At 50.6% G+C, this 17,205-nt stretch overlaps 2 protein-coding genes across 5 annotated transcripts; both read left to right on the top strand.

The window, feature by feature from the left end:
- Positions 38-4,119, top strand: LOC8084143 (peroxisomal membrane protein 13). Of its 3 annotated transcripts, none has more exons than XR_002447020.1 (6): positions 38-232; positions 2,065-2,301; positions 2,379-2,635; positions 2,949-3,041; positions 3,135-3,457; positions 3,775-4,119. XR_002447020.1 is itself a non-coding variant. In XM_021446512.1 (5 exons), exons 1-5 carry the CDS (start codon positions 223-225, stop codon positions 3,336-3,338), a joined length of 801 nt encoding a protein of 266 aa, XP_021302187.1. In that variant the 5' UTR covers positions 38-222; the 3' UTR covers positions 3,339-3,677. The 3 variants fall into 3 exon arrangements, 1 of the variants encoding a protein (XP_021302187.1); XR_002447022.1 differs by having other exon boundaries at positions 3,772-4,119; XM_021446512.1 differs by lacking the exon at positions 3,775-4,119 and having other exon boundaries at positions 3,135-3,677.
- LOC8083916 (peroxisomal (S)-2-hydroxy-acid oxidase GLO1) lies at positions 4,565-8,534 on the top strand. Of its 2 annotated transcripts, XM_021446501.1 has the most exons (12): positions 4,702-4,869; positions 5,014-5,091; positions 5,613-5,794; positions 5,983-6,107; positions 6,314-6,360; positions 6,473-6,550; positions 6,897-7,021; positions 7,119-7,185; positions 7,285-7,347; positions 7,421-7,490; positions 7,593-7,798; positions 7,916-8,534. In XM_021446501.1, the coding sequence occupies exons 2-12, from the start codon at positions 5,089-5,091 to the stop codon at positions 8,099-8,101; spliced, it is 1,152 nt and encodes a 383-aa protein (XP_021302176.1). In that variant the 5' UTR covers positions 4,702-4,869; positions 5,014-5,088; the 3' UTR covers positions 8,102-8,534. The 2 variants fall into 2 exon arrangements, with proteins under 2 accessions (XP_002466341.1, XP_021302176.1); XM_002466296.2 differs by lacking the exon at positions 5,014-5,091 and having other exon boundaries at positions 4,565-4,869.

The raw sequence follows: 17,205 nt of genomic DNA, 5'->3' as shown, positions 1-17,205 counted from the left end.
GCCACTCGGGTCAGGTCGGGTCGGCCTCCCCCCCGAAACTCCCTTGGACGCGGATTAGTCAGCCGTCTGGTCCGCCGCGTGCCGTGGGCGGCTCGGCTGGGGCTGGACCGGGACGCTTCTCTTCTCCGCGACCGCGGCGTTGGACGGAGCAATCGAGGTGGGGAGAGAAACCGCGGCCGCCCACGCCCGCGTGATCGAGCGGAACCACCAGCCGCGCACGCCATGGCAGCAGGTTCGTCGACGCCCTCCATGTCAGACCCTCCCCTTTCCTGTCGTGTCTGATTGATCGGTTGCGTGCGCCGCTGATGCGATCCGGCCGCCGGGCTGGTTGGGCGTCAGGTCGCCGGGATGAGGGTGAGGGTGAGGGTGAGGAATCGGTCCAATTCGTGCCTCGATTGGTGCTCGGTTTGGGTTTGGGAGCTCCGCGGCGGTGCTCGGGGATCCTCGTGCTCCCGTGAATGTTTTGCGGGAAGGGTAAGGGGGGAGGGCTCTTAGTTTCGCGCTGAACGTCTCACCAGGGCTGTTGCTAGATATGCTACTCCGGGCGTCCGGCGAAGGAAAAATTGACGCGATTAAGAAAAGGGCACGCGCAAAGACGAACTTGCTGCCTTCCAGGATGGCTTTTAGCTAAGGCGTGAGTGAGCTTCTGTGGTTTCAAAGGCTGCTGCACTTGTTGCGAACCTGTATTTCACAGAGAAAACGAGATATGGTTATGAGCTTTTAGCCTTGTGCTTGCAATTATGCCAACATTTTTTTCCTTCGCTATTTCTTTGCTAGATGTAGGTACAATCCATTTGAATCATTTGTTGACAGATGTTGAGTACAAATGTAGAAGTAATTTAAAACCTAGGGTGGTAAGTCTAATGGGTGTGTTATATTGTCAAAAGACATCAATATATGCTTGGAAAGCTCTAATATAAGCTTTCTGGTATTTGGTTTTCATGGAACTATAAAGTTAGTTTTGGAAGCACTAATTTGTGATGCCTTGATTGCACCTTTGCTCATTCAGTACATATTTCTAGTTTCTCGAGATCCATAGTTTAACATCAGTGGCGAAGCTAGAGAAAATTATAGGGGGGTGCACTTAGCTTGTCGGTGCATAGACATCTTCCGTGGGGGGATCATATATGGTGAATTTTGGACCTAATCACTGTTTTTACAATTTTTGGGGGTGCATTTGCACCCGCTAATTAACATGTAGCTTTGCCCCTGCCTAGCCTTCTATGTATTAGTGATGGATGCTGCATCTGTGATGTACATTGTCATTACCTACATATTGAGGAACCAAAAGATTGAAGTCTCACCATGTTTGCGGTTTTTGATTTTACAAATGTTACAAATGAAAGTAATGATCAGTCCATAAGGACTTGAACTACTGCTTGCTTTCTTTTTCGTGCACATTCCACATTGTAGTTTTGTTTTCTTCTTAACTACCCCGCGTTGCCATGGGATTTTCTTAAAAATAAATTTGTTATATACATAGCATTGCTATATGGTATTTGTATATATATATATATATATATATATATATATATATATATGAATTTGACATGTATATTATTTTATTGTATCAGATCTGGTAAAAAATCGATAAGCTAATAGAAGAAAAACCAATTGAATGTTTGATTACATTATAGAGGAATAGATGATAAAACACATAGCATATGTAGATGACTTGGATGTTAATATATCAAAGATTTAAAGTATTTCACATGATAGAGATGGCATGAACATTTTTTGTAATTAATAAAGGATGACATGGACTTAGTGGGGAATGATGTGGATACCTTGTATGAAGAGGTAGAACATTTAGTGGGGTCACTTAGTGGGGAATGATGTGGACACCTTGCATGAAGGGAGAAATCATCTAGTGGGGTTTAGCTTTATAAGAGATATAGATATAGATAGATAAGAAGGAACTTTATCCGATACCCAGTCTTTATTGTTGTACCATATATAGTCTTATGGATACCACTTCACGTTTCTTTTTAATGGTGTGAGTAGTTCCATCTTTGTTTCTGACTTGAGGCTTAACGAAAATTTGTCCATGGATGTGATTGGCAGCTGGTAATCCACCTCCAAAACCGTGGGAACGTGCAGGAGCTTCATCTGGCTCAGTGCCTTTTAAGCCGCCCTCTGGTGGTAGCACCAGTGATGTTGTTGAAGCTTCTGGGACAGCAAAACATGGAGAGGTTGTTTCTGCTGCTGGGAACAATGTTGCCTCAAATGTAAACAGCAACATTTCAACGCCTGTGCCCCCAAGGCCTTGGCAGCAGCAAGGCTATGGAAACTCTTATGGGGGTAATTGATAATCTTTTGTTGCATGTTTCAGAAAATATTCTTGTGTCTCAAAATGTTAACGTTTTGATAAATTGCAGGTTATGGCTCTAGTATGTATAGCTCTTACGGCGGATATAGTGGACCCTATGGAAATAACATGTATTCAGGTTATGGAGGAGGTTATGGCAGCAGTATGTATGGTGGTTCTGGAATGTATGGTGGATCAATGTATAACAGTGGAATGGGAGGACCCTATGGTGGTTATGGTATGGGCATGAGTCCTTATAATCAGGGAGCAAATTCATTTGGGCCGCCTGCACCACCCCCTGGTTTCTGGATGTCCTTCCTACGAGTGGTAATATATGCTTATTATCAACTTACTGCTGATGTAGATGATTAGTTTCAATTGATCATCCAGACAACTGTGCATAAATAAGGCCTTCTACAGTGTGCTCATGTCCTTGTTCAAATGCTTTCCAGAACTTCAATTACAGCTGTACCCGTTAGTCCCTGGCTTGCATTTGAACACCTGTATTCTTGGAATATTTTGCTAATGTAAAATCAAAATCTATGTAATGACTGCTTATAGTATGCTTGGCATCAGTTGATTTTAAAATACGTTTCGTAGCACTCATCATTCTCTTAACCATTTCTCTTTGTAATTACAGATGCATGGTGTTGTAAATTTCTGTGGGAGGGTTAGCTTCCTTATTAGCCAGAACACTCAGGCATTTCACATGTTCATTACTGCATTTTTGCAGGTATCTTCCGACTAGTGCTTCTACTATTCCTGTTGAATTTACTTCAAGTATATCTCTTGTATTTGCTCTGATGCGATATTATTATTTCTGTAGTTATGTGATCGGGCTGGAATGCTTTATGGCGAGCTTGCAAGATTTGTTCTACGTTTGCTGGGGATCAAAACAAAACCGAAGAAGGGTGGTGTTAAGGGCGCAGGAGCTCCATCATCAGAAGGACGAGGCCAGCAGTTTGTTGAGGCACCGAAAGCTAACTCCTCATGGGACAGCGTCTGGACTGAGGATGGCAAGGGGAAGTAAGGGCCTGTTTGGGTGCAGTGAGGCTGGTTTTGTGAAAGGAGGATGAGTTTGCTTGTGGAAGAGAAATCTGCCAGTATGTGTTCGGATGCATTTTGCATTTGGATAGAAGGCAAAAACAAGTAATCCCTTACGCCCTTTGTATTTGTCATGTTCTTCCATAGTGCACATATAGATCTGTCACGGTGGTATAGTAGTTAGTCTGCAATGAGAAATGGGGGCTGGTAAGGTACTGTTTTCCTAAAATGCCTGCGGCAGTGCCTTTTTGTACTGAAAAAAACGGAACACAATATAGATGGTCCTTTATTTGGCATGTTTCTAAATTTAAAAGGAGTTCATTTATCGAGTATTGGCATATGGTGGTGCCCGGTATTAGTACCTGTTCATGGGATAAAAGTACCATGGAGTTCTTTCTCTTCTCACATCTCATTTGCAGCAGGCGATCAAACTGATCATGAGGTTCTGCGGTCAAAGAGCCTACCAGTTGAGGTAGTTTTCTGGGATTAACTGTTACGTGAAGTTGAGGCTTTGATTGACAACTGGAGAGCGTCATGTTTTCTGTTTTTTTTTCATACATATATATATGGAGGAATGGAGGATAACATAATTGGTCGCCAATGTATATTCTGGTGACTCCGGAGGTTTTGCTGTGGCTCGTGCAACAGTATTGTTCTCGTGGGGCATACGGTTCACCCCTTGAGTATATGTGCTGGTTAGTGAAACTGAAAAAATGTAGAGAAAATATATAGTGTTGGTTGTGAACTGTTTTGTCTTGTTCATCGTCCAAGCTTGTCTCATTTTCTCTTCATATTTTGGTGTTACGCTTCTGGTAACAGCTTCTATATGTACCAGAAGGATCGTCGTAACCTTCAGTCCATTGTTGACTGAAAATCGCAAACGTATCCCCATCCAAATTGCACCTTCATCCAATCCCATCGTACGATGAGCCCATGCCAGCAAAGATTCTGCCCATACGAATCGCCACACAAGAACGACCCCTGCTGTGGCCTTATCCTCCCTGCCAAGACCAATCTTGACGGTATTTCTCGAGCCGTGCCTAGAAACCAGGGTGAAAAGTTCATAGTATTCTTTTGTGACAAGGGGAAGAGATAAAACTACTCCAATTCAACAAACCAAACATTTTTTTTTTTGGGGGGGGGGGGGGGAGGGGGGGGGGGGAGGGGGCGCTCCATTTGGCAGGCAGAGGCAGTGCATGGGGAGGACGGGACAGAACAGATGATGTCAAGTGGATGAGGAAGCTGTGGAGGAGGCATCCTTCATCCCAACCTCCAATAGCTCATCCGTGACCTCTCGCTCGCTTTCTCGGTTTCATTCATTTGCCAGCGTTCCGTTCCATTCCCACGTACGTCTCCCGGGCCCGGCCCCCCACATCCTTGTCTCCATGCGGAAACACCTCTCTCACCACCACGCACACCTATATTACCTGCCACTCGCTGTCGCTCTTAGCTCCCCCTCCTTCCTCCACTGCCTCTCGATCCTCCTTGTCTGTCGTCTCATCCTTCCCTAGCTAGAGGTAAGAACAAACTCATCACCATCACCATCATCATTTTATTTCTCCAATTTCAGTGAATTTCGTCGTCACTACATGCATGTTGTTGATTTCATGTACCTCCGACTCTGCCATGTATTTGGATGCTTTCGCAAAAACATCCGTTAGGTGGACAGGTTCCACCGTAAAGTTTCCCAGTTTGTTCAGATGTGAAAACCGAGAGGACTGATTGATGTTTCTTGTATGGTTAGTCCTTATCAATAAAAAAAAGTCTATGCTGTCATCATATACAAGATACTTCCGGCAGTTCTCAGTTTGTACCCTCCAATATCATTCCCTTGTTTGTCCTCCTCCATAGAACAACAATGGTTTTGTTGGCATCCCTTAGTCACTACAAGATGTCACAGGTTTATCATCAGTTTGTCAAATCACATCTTACTTTGTTACCTAGTTGACGATGTAGGTTGGCCATGGTGTAGCAAGCTATTGTATCTTTCCATACTAATTGCCTCTTCGGAATACATGAATTTTACTATATATTTGTACCAAAAAAAAGGTTTACAGAAACCAACTTATTTCTATAAAAAACGTAAGAAACAAAAAAAAATTCTCGCGTTCCAAAAGGGCCTTTGTCTTGTGAATGCCGGTGGGCGTATAGTCATTGGGTTTGTCTAACCACGACATTTGTGTTAGTCATTACCATTGCATATGTGGTCTAAGCTCATCAACGCCACTATGCTTTATACCACATCAATTTGTGGGTGCAGACTGCAGAGTATAGCGTCGAGGGGGCTCCGGTGGCAGACACCATGGGTGAGATCACCAACGTGATGGAGTACCAGGCCATCGCGAAGCAGAAGCTTCCCAAGATGGCCTACGACTACTACGCCTCCGGCGCCGAGGACGAGTGGACGCTCAAAGAGAACAGGGAGGCCTTCTCCAGGATCCTGTAAGCACCCCACCAGCACTCTGTCCAGGATCCTGAATGCATTTCTTCATGCAAATCCAATGTATCAGTCCAGTTTAGCTGCCTGAATACATCCTTTACGTCGATGCCTGCATTTCTTTATTTCATCAGTGACGTTGAGAAATCGATATAATATTAGTATGAATCTGACTGTAATTTTGTGTGATAAGGTTCCGGCCTCGCATCCTGATTGATGTCTCCAAGATTGACATGACCACAAGTGTTCTGGGTTTCAAGATCTCAATGCCCATTATGGTTGCCCCCACTGCCATGCAGAAGATGGCTCACCCAGATGGTATTCAGTTTAACGCTTCTCTAACTGTCAATCTTTACAATGTGTATCTACACATTGTATTTCCTCACAACATTTATAGCTTACTTATATAGAAAAAAGGAAACTAAAAGCAGTACCTTCTGCATTTATATAATTGGACGGCATAAAGCTGAGGAGAAGCCTTTTGTTTCTTGACACATATAAGCTGATACCTCGTCTATGTTCAGGGGAGTATGCAACTGCACGGGCAGCATCAGCAGCAGGGACTATCATGGTATGTTTCCTGTCCTAGTAACGCTACACAACTCATGAACAATAACCAAATAAAGAAGATACTGTAAATGCATACCATGTTGGAAAGATCCTGAACTCCCTTTCTCTTTCAGACACTGTCATCATGGGCAACTTCAAGCGTGGAGGAGGTCGCCTCGACCGGACCGGGAATCCGCTTCTTCCAGCTATATGTAAGCATGCCACGCTAGTCCTGTCAACTGTCATCAGAGTGTGTTGTTTCTTTGGCCTTGTTTAGTTCCAAAAAATTTTGCAAAATCGACACTGTAGCACTTTCGTTTGTATTTGACAAAAATTGTCCAATCATGGACTAACTAGGCTCAAAAGATTCATCTCGTCAATTTCGACCAAACTGTACAATTAGTTTTTATTTTCATCTATATTTAATACTCCATGCATGTGTCTAAAGATTCGATGTGACGAGGAATCTGAAAAATTTTGCAAAATTTTTTGGGAACTAAACAAGGCCTTTGTAGCCTGATTTTTCTTTTTCCGCATGTGTGCCATGAGCAACTGTAGGTGCACAAGGACAGGAAGGTGGTGGAGCAGCTGGTGAGAAGGGCCGAGAGGGCTGGGTTCAAGGCGATCGCTCTCACCGTGGACACCCCGCGCCTGGGCCGCCGTGAAGCCGACATCAAGAACAGGTTGGCTCTTGCTCTTTCTTGGCTGTCCATCCTTTGCCACAATGCGTTTCCATTCATGATTTCATGCCTCTTGTCTTGACACGGTTTTGTGATACAGGTTCGTTCTGCCGCCACACCTGACGCTCAAGAACTTCGAGGGCCTGGACCTTGGCAAGATGGACCAGGTTCGTGTCAACCTCAGTCAGACTTGTCTGCATTTCTGTCCACGTTTTCTCGCCTACTGAAACTGAAGACGGACGGTGTTCTGTTTGGGGGATTTGCAGGCCAATGACTCCGGGCTGGCGTCCTACGTTGCTGGACAGATCGACCGCACCCTCAGCTGGAAGGTATGCTTGTTTTTGTTGCCGTCGTCGCATCGCGTCCTGCGTGATCTTGAGAGCTGTGTTGGTGGATGTGCAGGATGTCAAGTGGCTGCAGAGCATCACCTCGATGCCGATCCTGGTGAAGGGAGTCGTCACGGCGGAGGACGGTAAGCTTCTTCTGACGCTTCTCGATCTCCGCGCGTTGTCGTCGTATCCTACGATCACGTTGAGTCGGACTTGACGTCGACATGTCGTCGGTGAACCTGCAGCGAGGCTGGCCGTCCACTCCGGCGCGGCGGGCATCATCGTGTCCAACCACGGCGCGCGGCAGCTGGACTACGTGCCGGCCACCATCAGCGCGCTCGAGGAGGTCGTGAAGGCCGCGCAGGGCCGCATCCCGGTGTACCTGGACGGCGGCGTCCGCCGCGGCACCGACGTGTTCAAGGCGCTCGCCCTGGGGGCCGCCGGCATCTTCGTAAGTGCCCGCACCCGGACCACACCACACCAGGCCAGTTCAACTTCAATCCCCCATGCCATGCCGCCATGCGCTTACGGGCCCCTGCCTTGGTTTATTTGCTCCGTCTCCATCCAGGTCGGGAGGCCGGTGGTGTTCGCGCTGGCGGCGGAGGGCGAGGCGGGCGTCCGGAACGTGCTCCGGATGCTCCGGGACGAGTTCGAGCTCACCATGGCGCTCAGCGGCTGCACGACGCTGGCCGACATCAACCGCAGCCACGTCCTCACCGAGGGAGATCGCCTCCGCCCCACGCCCAGGTTGTGAGCGGACGCCCGGCGCCGCTGCTTTGCCTCGCCTACAATGATGCCGCGGCGGCCCCGGGGATCGTAGCTCCATCGCCGTGAGTCCGATCGATAAACCATACTTCGTGGCACAAAAAAGAATAAGGAACGTTACACCGCTTGCTACCGCCGCCGGAAGCATGGAACCCCTCCTAAGCTGCCGCTATAAATTAATAGCCATTGAAAATTATTAGAAGAAGAGGCTTAAATGTAAAAAAGAAAAAAGAATAAGTCCCCCATATAACCTGTATTTCTAGATCCACCAAGGTCCGACTGGTGGGTGGATGATTAGGGTTACTTCTCAATACAATTTTATTCAAATTTATGCCATGGCTCATTAGCCAAACAAACAAGGTCATTGAGTAAATTGCGACGTTCATTGAGTAGCTTGAACAAGTACCGACGCAGCTTTTGAATTATTGGACGTTTTTTCACTCTTGATTCACAACAAGGTCATACTTATACACACGACGAACGGACGAAATTTGTGACTAAATTGCGACGTTCATTGAGTAGCTTGAACAAGTACCAACGCAGCTTCTGAATTATTGGACGTTTTTTCACTCTTGATTCACAACGCTGAGATGCTTTTGTACTACTATGCAAATGACGCCTGCGGACAGTGGTTCACGACACGGCGGCGGCGGCGGCGGCTGTGCGGTCACTGTGAGGAAAGGGGGTGCAAAGGAAAGGCAAGTGTGGCCGGACTGCAGCTGCGCTCCGGCGAACCACGGCACCGAGCACGAACACGGATCTGTCTCCTCTCGTGGCGGGCGAGAGACGTGGCGCGCGGAGTGGGCCGGTCAAGCAATCCACGACCCCCAAAAAAAAATTGGCTGCCCGTCTTAGTAGCTGCAGATCCGGCCCGTCAAGACGAGTCGGCCCAGAGAACTGTGAGTACCTCCCGCGACGGCGAGCTCCGCACCGCAGGCCGGCAGGAGGCAGAGCAGGCTGGCCGTGGCCGCACCGATCGCCGGCGGCGTCCCTGCCAGGCTCGCCGCCGCCGCCGCTCCCGTCATCCAAGTCGTCTCCCACCCGAGCCACACGTTCCCTTTCCGTGTGTTTGGTTGGAGAGCGGGGTGAGTCGGGTCGGAGCGAATCCGTTCCCGTGGCTGTTTGGTTGGAGGATGAGAGGGTTGGGTTGGCTCCAGAGTGGAATATTCCTCTCAGATGCGGGTTGGACTCGTCCGTCAAAATCTGGCAGACGGAGCCGCTCCAGCCGGGTTGGTGTTCACCAAACACTAAATTTCTTCAACCAAACACCGAACGGAGCCGCTCCGTCCCTAATCCTTCAACCAAACACTAAAACGGGTTGGGTTTGTCCCCAAAATCGAAGTGCAAACAAACACTCTTTTGGGTTGGCTCCGTCCCCAAAAACTGGGTTGGATCCAACCCAACCCACCCAACCCCAACCAAACACACGGTTACACTGGCAGGCATCCCAGCGACCCAGCCCGTTTCTTTTCCTTTTTTTTATTAACAAAATTATAACGATGATGATAGGAAGCCCATTTTCTAGTTGGCTTATCAGCTTATCCCGCTGCGTCACTGTCTCCTGTTTGTCGTTGGCGCGCCAAAGATCCGCTGACCTGACTGCCGGGCCCCGCCCTGAGGTCACAGTCACACCAGCACTTTGCCAGTTGCCACTTTTGGCTGTCGCGTCCGCGCTGCCACTGAGATGCTGTTTTCTTAAAAAAACAATTTTTTTAAGATTTCTAATCATATTAAGGTCTTGTTTAGTTGGCAAAAATTTTCAAGATTTCCCGTCACATCGAATCTTGTATCATATGTATGAAGCATTAAATATAGACGAAAATAAAAACTAATTACACAGTTTACCTGTAATTTGTAAGATGAATCTTTTGAGTCTAGTTACTCCGTCATTGGATAATGTTTGTCAAATAAAAACGAAAGTGCTAAAGTGGCAAAAAAAACCTAAATTTTTTGCAAACTAAACAAGGCCTAAATCTCAAGGCATATACATAAAATATTAATTATAAATAAAAAATAACTAAATACATAATTTATTCATAATTTACGAGATAAATTTTTTCTGCCTAATTGATCCATAATTAGATAATAATTATTAAATACAAAGAAAATGTTATAGTAGTCATTTTACAAAATTTTCTAAAACTACATCAAAAGATGAACTCAAGTGGCCAGGAGGGGGAAAAAGGAGCTACAGCTCGCAGACAATGTGTCCTGTGCTTCTAAAAAAAGAAATGGCGATAGGACTACTAGTAAAAAAAAGGACTGTGGATCCGATTCCAACTCAAAAGTTAGGCCCTGTTTAGTTTGCCACCCAAAAAATTTTCATCCATCACATCGAATTTTTGGACACATGAATGGAACATTAAATGTAGATAAAAAAATAAACTAATTACACAGTTTAGTTAAAAATCACGAGACGAATCTTTTAAGTCTAGTTAGTCCATAATTAGCCTTAACTGCTACAGTAACCCACATGTGCTAATAATAGATTAATTATGCTTAATAGATTTGTCTTGCAGTTTCCTGACGAACTATGTAATTTATTTTTTTATTAGTTTCTAAAAACCCCTCCCGACATCATTCCGACATATCCGATGTGACATCCAAAAATTTTTCATCTCCAATCTAAACGGGCCCTAAACAAGGCCTTAGGTGACAAGCGATCGCAGCAAATCTAGCTGGGAATCTGGAGCTGGCCCACTTGGCAGCCGAACAATTACATATGTATAAGATTTTTTTGTTGTGCGGCAACCGGAATGTCCCGCGCTAAGCAACTTGGAAAAACAGATGCAGTTTTCGGAAGAGGAGGATGGCAGACAAATGCGAGCGTGAAGCCAAGCTGCGTTGCATTTGGCATCTTTTGTGCCCGGTCCCCTCCTCTTCAGTCTTTTTCTTGTTCTGTTTGTGGTTTCAGTTTGCCTAGTACTCATAAGGCGTTTTCCTGTGGTCACGGGAATTATGCAGGTATATGTTGGTCCCTTGCCTTATCGTTTATGTCTACAGTGATACATAAAGAGAAATAAAACTTGAATCATGCAATGCTCGAATAATATAATCATTATGTTGGGTACCGTAATAAGAGATACCCAAATCAGAGCAACAAAAAACGCGAAAAAACATACTAATTATAATCATCAGGGCCTCGGGCATAACTTCCGACTCGCCCGACCCCCCAGGGCCTCCGACGCAAGTTCCGACTCGCCCGACCCCTCAGGGCCTCGGACGCAAGTTCCGACTCGCCCGACCCCTCAGGGCCTCGGACGCCAGTTCCGACTCGCCGATCCCGTCCAGGCTCGGGCGCCGGACCCCACTCCACCTGGTCAACAAGACTTCCCCCGACATGACGGATGCGACGGCCCCCATAACGCGGCAGGGCAAGGCGACGACTGTTTCAACCACCCCAGTCACTGTGGCCTTACCTCTGTCACTATACATCCTTACCCCTGTTCACTGTAGCACACTACCGCACAGTAGAAAGGGAATGGGTGAAGTAAAGCAGCACCACTGTTTGTGGTCATTTCCCACTGTTGACAGGATATGCAGCAGTGCCGGCGATCCGACCCCCGCGACCCCTACAGGGTTCGGTAACCCTCTACAGGAGCAGCCATGCCGTCAACCATCCCACAAGGACGAGATGGACCAGCCTCAACAGAGTCGGGACTGTGTTTTCACCCCTCGATAAAAGAAATCTACTCATGTAAATACCTGGCCTTCCCTTGGGACTATAAAAGGGGAGCCAGGGCTCACAACTGGGGAGGACATAGGTCCAGAACACACGCACACAACACTCTTTCACAGAGCAACAGCCCGCACTCTGTCCACACCAAGCCGAGACCTGGGACTTAGCCCTCTCTCGCAACCAGCTTGTACCCCCTACTGCAAGCACCTTTGGGTGCAAGGTTATACAGAATCCACCGCTACACTGGACGTAGGGCATCTTTAGCCCGAACCAGTATAAACCCTCTGTGTCTCACTTGCATCACCATCCAAGCTTGGTCAGTCACGCAGATTCATACTTGTTAGTGCCTAGACCGCGAGTCTAGACGCCGACAGTTGGCGCGCCAGGTAGGGGCCTTCTGCGTGACGCTTACCAGTCCCTACTAGGGAGGTTTGGATGGCAGACGGATTTCACCCGCTCCGTCGCGGCACCATCATGATGTTTGGAAGTTTGGAGTTCATGTCCCTCGGTTCCGGCTACGACATGATCCTCCTCCCGCCACGTGACAACGTCGAACCTAGCCCCGAGCCGATCCCACCACACTCAGTGCGTGGGAGACGTTCGGGACACCATGCGGGGGGCTCACGGAGGTGGCGTCAAAGATCTAGGATCTCCGACCCCACCACTGAGGCCAGGGTCCGTCCGGTCCTCCCCCCGCATATTCCTCATCAGGTCGCCCGCTCCTTCGGCCCGACAGGCGCTAGAGGAAGGGCTCGCGGGGCGTCAAGCTCCGCTCCCAGGACCAACATAGGGTTATCGCGGCCACCCGTCCCACCCCGTTCGAAGGGGAAGGCACGGCCCGCGCCCGTCCCCCGCAAGGGGGACAAAGGGGCCTCGACGTCCCGTCCTCCTCCACCTGCGGATGAAGTAGCAGCAGCGGCACCTCCTGAGTTACCTTTTGGGCTCAGGAATGCCGCCGCTACTTACGCCTCTTCCGTAAGCACTTCATTAAGTGCGTACGCGGAACTTCCTGGGCACCACTTGAGATCTACACTGGACCTCGTCTCCACACCGCCCGTCTCATCCTACCTAGAGGACCTCACCTCGGGCAACGACGAGTGGGCTGGCGCTGATTTCTCCGGGTGTGGCGACCCGGAGACTTTCATGCGTTTCCTGGAGGCCAGCAACTATTGTCTCGGCTACTCTGACTCCGACAACGAAAGCTACGACCCGTCACGAGAATGCTTCAACATAGAAGTCGGAGGCACGCCGCATAGCGCCCACGGGGACGCAGGGCCCTCTAGGCAAGAGGACGCAACTCCACCTCCCAATCCAACTCCCGGAACCAATCCCGGAGCCCGTGGGGTAGCATCTGCCCCCGCTGGGGGACACCATCCTGACCTCGCACAGCTCGATGAGCTGGAGGCCAGGCTCGAAGAAGAACGCACACGCCTCCGCCAACTCCGCGAGGCCCTGGTCCGAGAGCCGTCCGCCCGCGGAGACGGGGGTGAAGCCAGACGTCGCGACCGAGACGTCAACCGTCGCATTGTTGCGGACCAAGGGGAAGACGCCCCAGTCTTCAGCACGGCCAGCCAGAATGTGATGGCCGCCGCGCTCCTCCTCAGGGCGATGCCCGAGCCTTCGACTCCTGAGGGAAGGAGAGTGCGCCAGGGGCTACGTGGTCTCCTGGAGCAGGCTGTGGTAAAGAACGCGGAAAGTTCTGCTTCACAATCCCACAGCACGAGACGTCGTGGGGAACGCCCCCCTCCTAACAAGGCACCAACAGTACAGGGTCTGCCACCCCCTAACCCGCAAGGGGGCAACAGGGCCCCGTCAGTTCACGAGCGCGTCGGAGCCGACGCGGACGTACGGGCCACCCTTGAGGCCGGGCGACGTGACAGGGACGAGGCCGAGTCCCGACGTTACCGACCGCGCCGAGGCGGGAGGTACGACCCCGATCACGACCGAAGCACTTCACCAGAGCCCCCGGGTCCCCGCGTCTTCAGCGAGGCCATACGCAGGGCCAAGTTCCCGGCGCGATTCCGACAACCCGCCAACCTCGCCAAGTACTCAGGAGAAACTAACCCTGAGCTCTGGCTGGCGGATTACCGCCTGGCATGCCAGCTAGGCGGGGCGGATGACGACCTGCTTATCATCCGCAACCTCCCACTGCATCTGGCCGACACGGCCAGGGCGTGGCTTGAGCACCTCCCAGAGCGCATGATCCATGACTGGGCTGACCTGGTCAGAATCTTTGTCGGGAACTTCCAGGGCACATACGTACGCCCTGGGAACTCCTGGGACCTCAGGAGCTGCCGGCAGAAACCTGACGAGTCCCTCCGAGACTTCATCAGGCGATTCTCCAAACAATGCACCGAGCTCCCCAACATCACAGACTCCGACGTGATCGGAGCTTTCATTTCCGGTACCACCTGCAAGGAGTTGGTACACGAGCTCGGACGCAAGACCCCCACGAGCACGAGCCAGCTGCTTGACATCGCCACCAACTTTGCCTCAGGCGAAGAAGCAGTTGGCGCCATTTTCTCCGACAGCCCAGCCAAGGGGAAACAAAAGGCCGAGGCTACCGAGGCCTCGGGCTCGCGCGACCCAAAGAAGAAGAAGAAGGGTCGCAAGGGGAAGCAGGGACAGTCGGATGACAACCTTGTCGCTGCGGTAGATCGCAAGAACCCCAAGCGGGCTCCTGCTGGCCCCGGTCTCTTCGACGAAATGTTGAAGAAGCCATGCCCCTATCACAGAGGACCAACCAAGCACACCCTCGAGGAGTGCACCGTCCTCCGTCGGTACTATACCGACATCATCGCCAAAGAGAGTGCCGAAGAGCCTCCCAAGGACGACGACCCCGAGGGGGAGGTTTTCCCCAGGATCAAGAACTGCCTTCTGATCTTTGGGGGACGAGCGGCTCGCCTCACTGCGAGTCAGAGGAAGCGCGAACTCCAAGAAGTCTGCGCAGTCAGCACGGCAACGCCATCGTACCTCAAATGGTCCGAAAGCGCGATCACGTTCGACAGACAAGATCACCCGGATCGGATCCCCAATCCCGAGAGCTATCCTCTGATCGTCGACCCCATCATCGCCGAGACCCGTCTCACTAAGGTGCTGATGGACGGAGGCAGCGGCCTCAACATCCTCTACGCCGAGACTCTGGCCCTCATGGGGATCAGCAAGTCCCGGCTGAGGAACGACACCGCACCATTCCACGGAGTGGTGCCGGGGCATCGAGCCCACCCCCTCGGACAGATCGACCTGTCCGTCTGCTTCGGGACTCCTGACAATTTCAGACGAGAGTTCCTCACTTTCGATGTGGTCGGGTTCCCAGGGACCTACCACGCGATCCTGGGACGACCATGCTACGCCAGGTTCATGGCCGTCCCCAACTACACTTACCTCAAGCTCAAGATGCCAGGGCCAAAGGGCATCATCACCATCAGCACGACCAGCCAGCACGCCTACCAGTGCGACGTCGAGTGCGTCGAGCAGGCCGAGGCTCTGGCAGAGTCTTTGGCCATTCTTACCGGCCTCGGTGACTGCGACCAGGACATCCCCGACCCCAAACGTCACGCCGGGAGCTTCGAGCCGGCGGAGGAGACCAAGCTAGTCTTCCTCGACCCCGGGACCTCTGAAGGCAAGGCGTTGAGGATCAGCTCCAGCCTCGACCCCAAATAGGAAGTGGTGCTCGTCGACTTTCTCCGCGCGAACGCCGACATATTTGCGTGGGGTCCCTCGGACATGCCTGGCATACCGAGGGAGGTCGCCGAGCACTCCTTGGACATCCGAGCCGGCTCCAAACCCGTGAAGCAACGCCTGCGCCGATTCGACGAGGAAAAGCGCCGGGCCATCGGAGAGGAGATCCACAAGCTGCTGGCGGCTGGATTCATCAAGGAGGTATTCCATCCCGAATGGTTAGCCAACCCCGTGCTAGTTAAAAAGAAAAATGGGAAGTGGAGGATGTGTGTAGATTACACTAGTTTAAATAAAGCATGTCCAAAGAATCCCTTTCCATTGCCTCGTATCGATCAAATAGTTGACTCCACCGCGGGATGTGAAATTTTATCTTTTCTTGATGCTTACTCCGGCTACCACCAAATCAAGATGAAAGAGTCCGACCAGCTCGCGACTTCGTTCATCACCCCTTTTGGAATGTATTGCTACGTAACCATGCCTTTCGGCCTCAAGAACGCGGGGGCTACATATCAACGGTGTATGCTCCAGGTTTTTGGGAACCTTATAGGCAAAACGGTGGAGGCATACGTAGACGATATCGTCGTCAAGTCCAGGAAAGCGAGCAGCCTGGTTGCCGACCTGGAAGAAACATTCTGATGCCTCAGGGCAAAAGGGATCAGACTCAACCCCGAAAAGTGTGTTTTCGGGGTCCCCCGAGGCATGCTCCTTGGGTTTATCGTGTCTGAGCGAGGGATCGAGGCCAATCTAGAAAAGGTCTCGGCCATCGCGAATATGGGCCCCATCCGTAACCTAAAGGGAGTACAGAGGGTGATGGGATGTCTTGCCTCCCTAAGCCGTTTCATTTCCCGCCTCGGAGAAAAAGGGCTGCCTCTGTATAGGTTACTTAGGAAATCTGAGCACTTTTCCTGGACCCCTGAGGCCCAGGAAGCCCTTGACAAGCTCAAGGCTCTGCTCACCAACCCTCCCATCCTGGTGCCCCCCGCCGAGGGGGAGCCACTTCTTCTCTACGTCGCAGCCACTGATCAGGTGGCCAGCGCAGCAATCGTGGTCGAGAGGAAGGAAGAAGGGCATGCCCTGCCGGTCCAAAGGCCGGTGTACTTCATCAGCGAAGTGCTCTCCGACACAAAGACCCGATACCACCAGATTCAAAAACTGCTCTACGCAGTGGTGTTGGCCCGACGCAAGCTCCGCCATTACTTTGAATCTCACCCGGTCTCAGTGGTCTCATCTTTCCCTCTGGGAGAAGTGATTCAGAACCGAGAGGCCAACGGAAGGATTGCCAAATGGGCCATAGAGCTCATGGGTGATGGAATCACTTATGAGCCTCGGAGGGCCATAAACTCCCAAGTACTGGCGGATTTCGTGGCAGAATGGATCGGGACTCAGCTCCCACCACCTCAAATCCAGCACGAGTGCTGGACTATGTACTTCGACGGGTCTTTGATGAAACCGGGGCCGGTGCGGGCCTCGTCTTCATCTCACCCCTCGGGGTAAGGATGCGATACGCGATCCGACTCCACTTCCCTGCTTCAAACAATACAGCAGAGTATGAGGCCCTTGTGAACGGTCTTCACATCGCAATCGAACTTGGGATCAAGCGGCTTGACGTCCGAGGCGATTCCAGACTCGTCATCGATCAAGTCATGAAAGAATCTAGCTGCCATGACCCCAAGATGGACGCATACTACAAAGCGGTTCGACGCCTGGAAAAGAAGTTCGACGGCCTCGAACTT

The sequence above is a fragment of the Sorghum bicolor genome, chromosome 1, assembly GCF_000003195.3.
Source record: "Sorghum bicolor cultivar BTx623 chromosome 1, Sorghum_bicolor_NCBIv3, whole genome shotgun sequence".
NCBI lineage: Eukaryota > Viridiplantae > Streptophyta > Magnoliopsida > Poales > Poaceae > Sorghum > Sorghum bicolor.
This window is presented reverse-complemented; position numbering and strand designations above follow the sequence as displayed.